Source organism: Mus pahari, chromosome 20 (genome assembly GCF_900095145.1).
Source record: "Mus pahari chromosome 20, PAHARI_EIJ_v1.1, whole genome shotgun sequence".
NCBI lineage: Eukaryota > Metazoa > Chordata > Mammalia > Rodentia > Muridae > Mus > Mus pahari.
This window is the reverse complement of record NC_034609.1, coordinates 47,648,617-47,662,088: the sequence shown is the minus strand read 5'-3', so window position 1 is coordinate 47,662,088 and position 13,472 is coordinate 47,648,617. Positions and strand designations below refer to the sequence as shown.

The 13,472-nt window shown below is 49.8% G+C and overlaps 1 protein-coding gene across 1 annotated transcript in view; it reads right to left on the bottom strand.

The window, feature by feature from the left end:
- Cog2 (component of oligomeric golgi complex 2) overlaps nucleotides 1–12,503 on the bottom strand; it is a 31,065-nt gene extending 18,562 nt beyond the window's left edge. The window contains exons 1-6 of the mRNA XM_021220368.1: nucleotides 12,319–12,503; nucleotides 6,864–7,025; nucleotides 5,469–5,534; nucleotides 3,432–3,512; nucleotides 2,491–2,594; nucleotides 42–150 (exon numbers count right to left, since the gene is read on the bottom strand). Coding sequence (XP_021076027.1) covers nucleotides 42–150; nucleotides 2,491–2,594; nucleotides 3,432–3,512; nucleotides 5,469–5,534; nucleotides 6,864–7,025; nucleotides 12,319–12,390 — 594 coding nt within the window. The 5' untranslated portion in view covers nucleotides 12,391–12,503. The remainder of the gene's footprint in view (nucleotides 1–41; nucleotides 151–2,490; nucleotides 2,595–3,431; nucleotides 3,513–5,468; nucleotides 5,535–6,863; nucleotides 7,026–12,318) is intronic.
- Nucleotides 12,504–13,472: the final 969 nt, after the last annotated feature.

The window sequence follows — 13,472 nt, the reverse complement described above, 5'->3', positions numbered from 1 at the left end:
TCTGCAACCCACAGCCCAGCCCCCACCACACATGCACTTACGGGTCTCACTTTGTCCAAAAGGGGCATGCCCTTGCTTTGCACGGCGTGAAACTGAAGCTGGTTAAACTCTGTGGCAATTCTCTCCAAAACCTGTCCAGTCAGGAGTGGGCTGGGAGAGACAAGCAGAGAATACAACTGCAAAGGTGTTGACTTCCCAGAGGACCTGGCAGCTGATTGGCCGTATGAGTTCAAACCACAGTGCTCGGCTTTGAGAAAGTGGTGCTCAGCTTTGAGACAGTGGCCACCTTGCCACAAGATCAAAGTCAATCTTTGTGCCATCTCTGTCTCCTCCCAGTGGACATGCCCGGACCGTTCCAGCCTCAGCAGGCAAGTGCTAACGTGCTACCTAACGTGCACGTGACTGGGGCTGCTGGGCTTTGTGCTTCACGGCTGCCAGCTAAGTTCACAGGGTGCCATGTCCCACCACCTCCCTCCAGAGCTACCCCCTCCAAGGCCTGCTCCCATCTGCCCTCACTGCCCTGTTCTGAATGCATGTCTCTCTGCTTCTGCGACCCCTCAACCTCCTCTTCTTGTCACCCACGTAACTCCCTGCTTTTAAACTACTCTGATCCTCTTAAACCCCTAATACTTTTGTCATTTTAGTGAAGCTGGCCTTCTAGTAGCAATAAATAAAGCTTCTGAAATACCTTTCAATTTAAATAACTGCTTAGTCGTGTGACCACAGCTAAAGGAGCACTCTGCATGCTGCAGGTCCTAGAGAAGGCATTCAGCCAGCGTCTGGCACAGCATACATGTGAGCACCAGTCCCCTGACACATGCTATAGCACCAATGCCATCCATCTGAGGAGGGGAGACCAGCAAGGGACAAGTGTGGTTTATTGGAGGAGCTGAGCTAGGAAAAACGTCCCTAGCATAAGGACAAGGGAAACAGCACAGAGAGACCACTGGACAGTCTGACCCTGGACTGTGCCATCAAAGCTAGTTCAGCACGGAGGAGAAAGGCTGTCAGAAGATGCTCCTGTCTTTAGTGTCTGCAGCTCTTCTCCTGGAGCCTGGATTACTTCTGTCTAGTGTCTAAATACCTCTCAGCCCAGCAGTTCACTAATATGACCTTGCCTTCCCTCTGTGACAATGACAAGTGCTGATCTGACTAAACTAAGCAAACCTCCAGAGGTGACACAGAGCAAGGCAGGCACAATGTAACAGGTATAGTTATGAGGAAACCTACTCTTTCCTAGGGGCACTGCCTGGCTCCTTTATTGGGAATCTGCCAGCAGCTGGTACTGGTCATGAGGACCGGACCCTGATGCCAGGGACCCAACAATCTGACAGGAAGGACTCAAGTGAACCGACAGCTCTGTTCCTGCTGGGTGGTCTGCAGCACTGGGTGGAGTCAGGGGAGGCCTTCTGTGGTAAATTCTGTGTGTCTTGCCTGTACATTCCAATTCAGAACTGCATGAAACTTTCCAGAGCAGGAAAGACCAACAGTCTCTCAGACGACAGAGGGAATGTCACCAAGCCCCTCAGTTCAAGCTTTTCCTTCCACGTGCACAGAGTCACAGCAGCTTGCCTTGCCTTGTGCATTTCCAGTGAACTGGGCAGTCATGGGGAGGTGAGAATGAAAGAAGCCCCGAGGAAGGTCAGATGGGTCTGGACACCGGGCTCAAGGCCAGGCCTGCTGCTGTCACAGAGCCACAGCAGGCTCCAGGAACCCTGGAGAGCTGTGTCATGGAGGGAGGCCTGGGGGCTTGAATTCACAGACTGACAGGGTGGGAGGCCAGGCCTAAATCTGGCATGGAGGAGAAAGTGAGAGGAGGCAGATGCAGCAGTGACACAGCATCAGCCCGCAGTGCCAGCCACGTGCAGAGTGGGAGTCTGCTCCTCCAAGACGCCAAGCTGGCACCAGGGTAGAGCAGGCAGGTCTAGAGATGAGACACAGAAGGAAAGGGGAAAGCGCTGTTCCACCCTGGAGAGCAGGGAAGAACAGAGCACTCGATTCCTGGGAGAAGGGAGACAGGCATGGGTGGAGCTCTTCTGCCTTGGGCAGAACGAGGAGGAACACCAGCGTCCATGTCTCCTCCACAAGTGCACTGTCTGAGGAGCTGCTGCAGCCTCAGTGGGTCACGCTGATGCCAGTCTGAGGCTGGAAGAGCAGCAGACAGTTCAGTGTCCCTTGAAGGTCACAGAGGCCTCCCAGGGTGTGTGCCATGGACTCGGCAGGGATGTCAGGAAGGGCAGGAGAACAGGTGACCAGGAAGGAGCCTGGGGGTGGGGTCAGTGCCGACGGAGGGCAGCCTGGGAAGGACTGTCCCCGTGCTGCAGCGCAGGCAAAGCAAAGTCAACGCTGCTGTCCCCTCAGCCTGGCCTCACAGGCATGGGCCACCACACCTGGCTGAGGCGCTTTTCAACCAGACTCAGATTTTCCAGCAACAAGTCCCACGCAAATAAGTTTTAGACTGGAAGTGAGGTTCTCAGCAAAGAAGCTTACCTGCTTGCCTCTTGTGAAGGTACATCCTTGGAACTTTGAGAGTTTAAGATTTTTTCAATTTTCTCAACCGATCGAATAACTTGTATAAGTCTCAACACACTCATCTATAAAAGGACGTCAGGCAAAAAACAAACCAAAATGGAACACTCATCAGGCTGCTGGGTCTTAATCAGCTCCTTTCCTCATTTTAACAAAGGAGAGGCAATGGGCAACCCTATTCATTTTAAATATCCTTACGTGATCCTCACTTCTCAAGGATGTGAATTCATTCTGGCTTTCCTACAGTGAAGTTCAAAATCCTATCATAGTTAAATGGCACAAAATAAGATGGTGAGCTATCTTGCCAACTCTTATATTTATTTTCTTAAAATGCATTTCCATGTTTTAGTTTCCAATATACACATCTTTCTTTAACCACATGAGCATGGTTACCTACATCTTCAAGTGTCAGGTCAATAAATGCACTTACTACTGACAAAAACCATTCATAGCAGGTCAAAAGGGACACAGGGTTCACCATAGTGGGGCAGAGGGACACAGGGTTCATGAGGTGACACCCAGGAGGACGAGCTGCTGGCAGACCTGAGCTCTCACCTTTCTCTGTGCACAGGGACACCCTCTGTGTTGGGGACACATGGCATGCTGAGCGAAGCTTCACTTTTACTACCTAACTTACTTAAGCTACATCTGCAACGCTGTCTTACTTCAGTAAGTCCTGACTGAGGATCATGAACAGCCTGGGGGTGGGGTGTTTGTAGCATTTAACATACTGCCTTAAAACATGAACATTATCCTCTGTCCCTCGTGAGACCAGGGACGAGAAGACATGTCTGCACAAGCACTGATGTCAGCAGAGTACCCAGGAAGAGGGGACCACAGGTTCCACAGCAGTGATGAGGCATGAGACTGAACCAAGGTTTAGGGTAGACACCATCACGTACCTTTTTCTTCCTAATGTCTTCTTGCTTAGACATTCGTTCATCTACGGCCAGAATTCCTTCACTGACAGAGGACCTAAGACTCTTGAAAATAATAAAAACAATATTTTACAAATATTAAATGTAACATTATAAAACTGACACACTCAATTCTATGTCATAAGACTTAGTATATCCAGGCCAATATTCAGACATCAACAAAGTCACACATCCCTGTAAGGCACCTAGGACATGGAGGCCGAGTGACGCACAAAGCCAAGGTCACAGCAGACTGAGTGCCAAAGAAGTAACAGGACAAGAGACACCGTAGTCGGCTGCAGTGGGGGAAGGGCAATCAAAGCCTATGTTTGGGAGCATCTGGGATTTAAAGGGGGTGTGATATGGCGGAGACCTTGCAAATCTGCAAACACACACGGGGGAGATCCTTAGAAGGTCAGAGAGAATGGGTTCAGCCCCACTCCTGGTGGGAGAGGCACAGTCTGGCATCTGCAGGCTTCCCTTTGAAGAGAAGGAGAAATTAGGGATGCAGGGGGCGGGTGTTGGCTTCTGCAGACTAGAATCTACTCAAGCAATGTGGGAAAAGCACAGTAAGAATGGGGAAGTTCAGAACAAGAGGCCAGAAGAACAGAAACACCAGCGCATCCAGGAGCATCTAAGTTAGGCCAACTGGGAGATAGTCCTGAATGAAGGTGATGAAAACTAGGGTAAGTGGAGAAATCACAAACATTCTATAGAAAAGTAAATTCTCTACATGTTACAACGTACTGCAACACTGGCTACTATTAAGTCAAACAACCATTCCCCACCTCGGGGTCTCAAAGGCCAGCATCAGGGCTGAGGACCAAATCCAGCAGTCTGCCTCATGTGTCTAGGATGCGGAGGCAAGGTGGACAGTGGGACAAAGGGAAGGGCTGAGGGAAGGAAAAACAGAGAACAAGCGGGCATGAGAGCTGGCTGCTGGCAGAGTTCACAGAAAGCAGAGAGATGGGACTGTGGAAGCTCTAGGCAGTCACAGGGATGTGGAACCCAGCAGTGGACCACAGAGTCACTCATTTGATTCTGTGGAGAGTAACTCAGAAGAGCTTCGGAAAAGCCAAACAGTACCTCAGCAGCCAGAGTGCCCTGTGAGCTCACAGCAGTACCTCAGCAGCCAGGGCTCCTCGTGAGCTCACAGCAGTACCTCAGCAGCCAGGGCTCCTCATGAGCTCACAGCAGTGCCCCAGCAGCCAGGGCTCCTCGTGAGCTCACCCACAGCAGTACCTCAGCAGCCAGGGCTCCTCGTGAGCTCACAGCCAAGCTCAGGTGGCCCTGCAGGCCTCCTTCCTTTCTCCTCTCTTGACAACGCCTGACATGGACACTATTTCCCCAACACTGGACACACATGTCACATGTTCAGACATGGTCTAAGGCTTTTCATGATCAAGGTGACATACACAGGTCTCCTTGGGACAGAACACCAAGCATGTGAAAACCTCACAGTACCAAAGGGCCTGGCAGTCAGGGGACCTGAGAGTGTGGGATGAACCAGCAGACAAAGGACGGGGTGACACCAACCTTCACTTAATGCTCACCAGAAGTCCACCCCTTGGTGGCTTTCTTGTGCCTCACAGTACATCAGAGAAACATTTAAATTCTTATTCTGTTAAATTGGTGTTTTCCTTCAGTTGCTTGGGGTTTAAAGAACTTTGTGGGCGAGAACCCTAACCACACACCACTTATCACCTGGGAAAATACTTATAAAATAACAAATACTTAGGACACAAGGCAGTCCCAGCCAGGTGGCTGATCACTAACAGGCTGAGTCTTCAGCCTTCCTCCTCCAACCACTTTAAAGCCATGGACTTGAAGACTCTGCCCTCAGTCATGTTGCCGACGGCAGTATCACATGCTAAACAGAGAATCATTTACCTGCAACGTCTGAGATGAAAAATAAAACTACTGACCACTAGAACCAACAGACAGACTAGAACCCTGGACCCCTGAGCAGACTGGAGCATTGTGCTTTATAAGAGACCACTTAGTAGGAGCTGGGGAACTTACCAGAACCTCTTCTCGTAATTGTCCCAAGGGCACAGAAAGTTGATTGAGGGCTCTGTCCATGCCAACCTGGAGGCAAAATCATGACAGCTCAAAATCCTCAGTCCTAACCCAGTGTGACAGTCTAAGTGCCCATGGCCACTGCTGGCCGGGCGTGGCTACCCGCGAAGACCATGAGGAGAAGGAAGCCACACACAGGCCTCCTTACAGACAAGTATCTTTGGAGGATTTGGGGTGAGCTGAGGACAAGTGCTAAGTCCGGGCCACCACAGCAAGTGTAGTGACCGCCACCTGAGCATGCTGGTGCCGCAGTTTAATAAAGAGCATCTCACCTAATCTGATAACTCTTGGGGAAAATACAAATTATACACAGGGAAACAATCTTCGAGTTTCTAAGTCTATTGGAACAGTCACCTTAGTGACTATAGTACATTCACAAAGCAAACACAGTTCATTCATTTTCATGTTTCTTAAAGAGTCCCAGAGGCTGTGCTTTCTATATTTCTTAAGACAAACACTTAGAAGCAAAGTAAGATATGAATAAGACTTCTTTTTTCAGAAAGAACTCTTGGAGAGTTATTAAAATCAAGCATTCCATCTGCTCTGACCAGTCCCTGGCACGCTCCTCCCCATTCATGAAGGCCAGCCTCCTGCGGATCACTGCGGCCGCTCTGTACTCCCTGCTGGCATGTACACGTGTGTCACGCCAGTGAGTAGGCTCTCCCCAAGAATGGTGCCATGTGCTCTGGCTCAATAGCCTAACCAATGGGACGTCCTGTAAACCTGTCAGTACCCAACAAAGATGGCCTCTTGCTGCCCCCCCACCTTTACCACGCTTACAGCTAACACCCAGCACCAACTCAAGAATAATCAAGCCACACTGAGCATGGGAATGCACACCTATAACCCAGCACTCGAGGCAGAGGCAGAGGCAACTTTGTGCCAGTCTGTGACCAGCCTAAGCTACACAGTAAGTCTCAGGACAACCAGGACAACAGATGAAGATCCTGTTCCAAAAGTCAGGTTTGGTAGCACGCACCTTTACTCCAGCACTTGGGAGGTAGAGGCGGGTGGATCTCTGAGTTTCAGACCAGCCTGCTGTATACACCAGGGCAGCCATGGCTACAGAGAGACTCTGCCTAAACAACAGCACCCACAAAGCCCATCTTGGGAAAGTCAAAAGTACAAAGAGAATCCTACAACCACACAGTTTCATGTGAGCAAGAACTAAAATCAAAAACGCGGCTCAGGCTCAGGTCTCCTGTGACTGACGGGCTTCACTGAACGCTTGAACCCTGAAACTACATGGTTTCTACAATGCTGCACTGTTAGGAACCAGCTCATGGGACAGAGGACCTGCCTGCGGCATCACTGGCAGGGGCAGTGGAGGGCACTCACCAGGTTTGTTGAGAGGTTGACAAAGTCGGCGTAGTCCTTGTTGATGAGCTCCACCATGGCCGTCTTCAGCAGCTTGTAATATAGCTCCAGGTCGTCTCTCAGCTCCTCCAGCTGCACCCGCTTCCTGCAGTCAGACACAAAGTGGTCCACATCGAAATTCTCCTGGAATGAGCAGGAAAGCCAAGTTAGTGACACACACACGAGGACACGAGGCGGGGACAGGCCTGTCACTCACTCAGGGGCCAAGCATGGCCTCCTTGTGATCATATTCTACAGGGGACTTAAGTCTCAATTCAGTAAAGGCTCTTCTAAAAACAGAAACCGCTTTCTTCCCTTAACTTTAAAAGTATTAAGTGTTCAGTGTTAAGATTTCAAACCAATAGACTATGAAACCCAATGCAGAAAGAAAAAAGAAAATGAAATCTTTTTTAAAAAAGATTTATTCATTTATTATATGGAAGCACACTGTAGCTGTTTTCAGACACCCCAAGAAAAGGCATCAGATCTCATTACGGATGGTTGTGAGCCACCNTGTGGTTGCTGGGATTTGAACTTAGGACCTTTGGAAGAGCAGTCAGTGCTCTTAACCGCTGAGCCATCTCTCCAGCCCAGAAAATGAAATCTTTGTGCTTTACAAGACATACACTGGCCTATTTCACACCACTCGACGTGTGGTTCACACGCACACCTGCACACATACACCTAATGCATCTTCCAGAAAACAACATGCCTCTGGTGTGTTTTGTAACACTGAGTGTGTACTCACTCAGGTGTCCACAGCATGGGCTTCTGTGGAACAGGCATGGAGTCCAGCACTTACCATTGTGGTATCTCAGGCCACCCGGGTTCTTAGCTTCTCTTCCCAGCATCAGAAGCTCCTGGTAGGCAGATGCACCTACAGCTAGCAGGTTACTGTCTATCTCACCTCTGACTGAGCCTCTTCCTAGTGGACCTGCTCCATCTAGTGTAACAGCTCAAGTGTAATGGTTCCCAAACTTGTTAAGGCCCAGAACGCATTGCTATGATCGAATACTTCCATTAACAGTGTATATATATCAAGAGTGTGACTGAAAAACCGTGGTCATTTTCCTTAGATGTAAAACAGGCGTTGGAAAGACTGGAAACAAGCAGTTTGCTAAGGCGGATTTTACTGAATCACGAAAGGGTGATGTAAACCCAGCATGACTAGGGTGGGGAAATCACAAAGCCGGAACACTCTGCAGCAGACCCTTTGCAAATGTCCACAGGCTCTCCCACCATACCGAGAAATGGAGCCGGTAGAGTGACTTCAGAGTCATGGCAGCAAAGGACAAATGGATACTCATACATCTTAAACTAAAATACTAAGGTCTGCACACATCACTTCTCCAGGTGCCAGTTAGCACTTCAGTCAGCCAGCCAAATACCCACCATGATCATCTAGGCAAAAAGACTTCCTCCGAACCAAAGCGTCGCAGCCACCTATGGGAAAGGCACCTACGGGAAAGGCACCCACGGGAAAGGCACCCACGGGAAAGGCACCCACGGGAAAGGCACCCACGGGAAAAGCCACCCACAGGAAAGGCACCTACAGGAAAGGCACCTACAAGAAAGGCACCTACAGGAAAGCCACCTACAGGAAAGTCGTCTGCGGCTCCTTCTGCAGCCACCTACAGGAAAGCCATCTGCCTTTCCTTCTGCAGCCATAGCCAGATGCTGTGGGAGAACACGACCCACAGCCCCAGCCGAGTATAACCAGGTATATGACCTTGGACAAGACACCCGACTAGTGAACTAGGTGTCTTATTCCAAGTGACTTTTATTTAGGGTTGCTTGTTGTCACGGCAGAGCTACTCGATGTAGAACAAAGATATTCTAAGTAGCTTGGTTCTAGCCTTGTCTGTAGCACAAAAGGTTAAAAATCAGCAGTAACTTGGTTTACTAAGTGTACTGGTTAGTTTTGTGTCAACTTGACACAAGCTGGAGTTATCACAGAGAAAGGCGCTTCAGTTGAGGAAATGCCTCCATGAGATCCAGCTGCAAGGCGTTTTCTCAATTAGTGACCAAGGGGGGTTGTCCCCTTGTGGGTGGTGCCATCTCTGGGCTGGTAGTCTTGGTTCTATAAGAGAGCAGGCTGAGCAAGCCAGGGGAAGCAAGCCAGTAAAGAACATCCCTCGATGGCCTCTGCATCAGCTCCTGCTCCCTGACCTGCTTGAGTTCCAGTCCTGACTTCCTTCGGTGATGAACAGCAATGTGGAAATGTAAGCTGAATAAACCCTTTCCTCCCCAACTTGCTTCTTAGTCATGATGTTTGTGCAGGAATAGAAACCCTGACGAAGACACTAAGGCATCATGATCAAGAGTTCAAGGTCAGCTTGGGCTAGACCACTAATTACTGTTTAAAAGGAAAAGAAAAAGAGCAAAGGAAAAGAGTGCCCAGTGTGCACGGTCATCCGGTGTGCACGGTCAAGCAAAAGAGTGTAGGTGACTGCCATAGCTGTGAGGGGACGGAGGGGCAGGGACACCCTGCTGTGATGTCACCAGGGAAGATGAGCATGAAGGTTGATCCTGTCAGCTCAACAGGATGAGTCACTCTGGAGATAAATCTCGGGGCATCTCTCTGAGGGGGACTCTACAGAGTGAACTCATCATTAGCATCCATCGCTTTCCATCCCTAGCTGCAGGTGCCAAGTGACCAACTAGTGGCCTTAAGCTCTGCCACCATTCCTTTCTGCCATGATAGGCTGCAACCCCTCAAACAAGCTGAAACAAACACTTCTCTGAGTTGCTGTCAGGTATTTGATCCTAGGACTGAGAACAGAACACAGCGAGACAGCAGTAACAACTCTCCAGTCAGAAACTGTGAGCGATAGGGATTAACACATAAAGAAGGGAGGAAAAGACTAGAACCAGGCAAGGCAGAAAGCCAGTGGGGAAGTAGAAAGCCAGCGGGAAGGCGTAGCAGAGAGAACAGAGTGGGACTTGGGCACAAGTGCCATGGAAAGAGACGATCATCAAGGGTTAGGGTTAGGGTTAGGGTTAGGGTTAGGGTTAGGGTTAGGGTTAGGGTTAGGGTTTGTGAGCCTGTGAATGTAGAGGCTCAGAGTCTCAGGGCAGCTGATGGCACAGGAGAGGGTCAGGCCACAGCAGCCACAAGGAGGGAACGCACAGATGCAGGACTGAGGCGGTCATCAGCAAGGTGAGGATGTTCTGTGTTTCCTGAACAGGAATGATGTCACATGCTGGCTGCTGACCGGAAGGATGTGATGTTGGTGTGCCCAAGCACTCCGTCTGATCTCCGTCAGCAATACCGCCTTCTACTTCTATCTTATCAACACCTTCTATCTTACTTCATTGGCTGGACAGCAACCTACTTCACCAGCTCCTTCTAATACAATGATGTAATCCTGCAAGCTCCCAGTCAAAGGTGACCCGTTTCATGATGAACGCTGGGTGGAACACGGATCCCTCCTGACACTCGGGTCACATCAGTTCCCACCCTGTCCCACCTATATTTCTGGCCTGGATTCTGACATTCCTCCATACTCTAACCACCCAGACCAAGCACGGTTTCTGAACCCGCATGTGCTTTCTCATGTTCACAGCCAAGTCACACCTTTCTGCCCTTGTCTCTTCAAATCTAGACTTGTAGTTGGCACACAGTAGGGTGGCCCATGAATGAGCAAGCATCTGCTACCACGGCTCAGCAGGCTGACATCATCTTGGCAAGACAACACGTTTCTAATCAAATGACTGAAATCCACACAGCCTCAACGCTCCTGATGTGTATCTGATATCCCATCCTTGTTAAAAAACAAAAACAAAATAAACAATCTATGCCACTGAAAAATATGTTGAATAAAATACAAATGTACATATACAATTTGGATAACACGCCCGCCTCCTGATCTTTCTGCCACCAAACTAACTCATAAAACATTTCTTTACAGGAAGCACAAATAATAAAGGACCTTAATTTCTGGCTCCACCTAGAAAAACCAACATTACACACAATGGCTGTTCCATGTCGCTTCCTCTACAACGGAACTGGCCACATCAGCAGAACTACAAACTGCATGGCACACTCAGAGAGCTGACTGCAGAGCGTGGAGTAGCCCGGCCATTCTGTCCCCAATTTGCCGATGTCATCTCACTAACTACTCAAGTTTTGTGCCATCTCCTCGCAGACACTGCATCCAACAGAGGCATCACATTGGGATGAGCGAGGGAGACACAGGCAATGCCCAACCCTGAGGCAATGGCCCAGAACGGCTGCTGGCACTAGGCCTGCAGGAGGCCCGAGTTAAACAGTGAACATGGTAAGTTTTCTAACCTAAAGTCAAAACAGGCCATGATCTCTGGGCAAGCTTTCTTCCTCCAGACTCCTGTCCCTGTCATGTACCTTTGGCTCTTTTTTTTTACCCTCTCTCCAAGGTATCCGTAAGTCACGGGGTGGAACAGGGGTAGGTGGAACAGGGGCTTTCTGAATCATTCTTTCAAGCATCCCATTTGAACTCATTTATTGGGGCAGGAGATGGCTCAGCAGTTAACAGTGCTTATTACTTTTGTAGAGGACCAGAGTTTGGCTCCCAGCACCTACATGGCAGCTCACAAGCATTTGTAATTCCAGTTCTAGGGAATGCCACAGTCTTCTGGCCTCTGAGGGCTTCTGCACACACTGTGCACATAAACTCAGGAAGGCAGACACACATACTCGTAAGAGTGCTTCATCCCTGGCTTTAGAAAACCCCTCACACATGGAAACCTAGGTGGGCACAGTACAGAAGACACATATAAATTAAAACCAAACACCAAAACCTCGTTGCTTTCTTTGGCCATGTCAACTAAATGCAAATACCAGAACAGAGATAGGCCAGTTGAGTCAGAGTGAAAAATTCGAATGGGAAAGGGGAGCAGGGTGTGCACATGCAGACACATAACACACACTATACAGTAAGACGTACACTCATTTGCTTAATAGTTTATGTGCCAAAGAGAATTTCTAACTTCCTAACCTCGGAACCAGCTTTGAAATGGTCCCTCAAATCTCAACTATTAAATGGCACAAACTTTTAGTTCACATTTGTCATCTCAGCCCTTGAGACAGAAGGATCGAGACCTGTCCCGGCTACAACTCAAGAGAGAACACGGGTGTAAATATGTTTGGGGTTGTTTTAAGTAACAACAGCGGAGAGGTACAACTAACAGGCTCAAAGCCTGCGCTGATCGGAGGCTGTGCCTGCTCGGTGAAATGCTATCAGTCAAGTGTTTTTGGTTTGGATTTGTAAGCAGGGCCGCTGCTGGGCTGCAGGGTGGCGAGGCTGTCAGGCTCCCACTTCTTAATGTCAGGGCGATTTCGGCCGGGACACCCCTGCCACCTTCCATCCCGCGTCCCTGACACCCGCAGGAGCCTCTGCGAACGCCAGGGCCTCAGCGTCCGGCCAACTCAGCGGCGGATCTGCCGGGTGCCCCTCACCTTCATGAACTCGTCCTTATCGAAGCACAGCGTGTCCGGCCCCGTGGGCAGGTTCATCCTGCGTTTCTCCATCACGCCGGCCGCCGCCTCTCAACGCCAAGACCGCAGGGGACGAGGCAGCCCAACCCACCCCCACCGTCCCAGCTCCACTTCCGCTTCCACCCGTGCGGCAGTGGCGAGCGGCAGCCAATAGACGAGCGCCGAGGGCGGCTGCGCACTGTTGACGATAAGAGCGGAGCGCTCGAGCCCGAAGCTCGCAGCCTGGCGCTACTGCCTCCGGTCGTGGAGCGTGGTACTGCAGCCTCACGCACCGATGTAGCTGGCCCGGGAGAAAAGTCAAGAACCAGGACAGCCTTGTTCTTTTCTTCTGGGGAGCATCCCAGAGCGGCCGCCTCGGAGGAGAAAGGTGATCTCTTTGTATTTCAGTTTAGCCTAAACAAGAAACCATTCCTCCAACTGAATGCTGGGGTAAAATTCAGAGAAAGGATACAGGAAGTGGACTGCAGCCTATGTCCCTAACATGTTGGTTGGTGTGTAGCAAAGAACTCTTGTTTTCTTGTTAATCTTTTATTCTTATTTCCAAATCCTTCACCCTCACAAGTCTAGGCAACGTGAACTCGCCATGCGCTGACCACGCTCTAGTCACCCCCACAGCCTGTCTCCAGGTCCTCTTTACCCAGGCTACCACCACCATCATGGCTGTCATGGGAAGATACTGTTAGAACACTTCACCAACACCTTATTTAGCGATTCCTCCTGCAAAAGGACAAAGCCCTTCTTGCCAACTCAAAGTATTATCCTCGAACCTAACAAAATGAACAGTTCTCTGCTGATATTAGTCAGAGAGACGTGGCATTGAGCCTCCATCTATAATTCCAGAGTGGCAAATTGGAAGTACCAAGGGAGGGATCCAAGGTGCTCGCCAAGAGAGAAACAAAGACTCCTGGGAAACCCTGCCCAATTCCTCGAAGCGTGGGGCTAGAACTTGCTGTTCCCTTCTGATATTTTCCTCCATCCTTTATCAAAGAAAGTAACCTGAACATGTTCAGCCTAGTGGGCTAACCCTGGGATTGCTGCAAGGATTCAGTGGTGTACTGGCTGGCTTTTCGTGTCAAATTGACACAAGCTAGAGTCATCAGAGAGAAGGGAGCCCC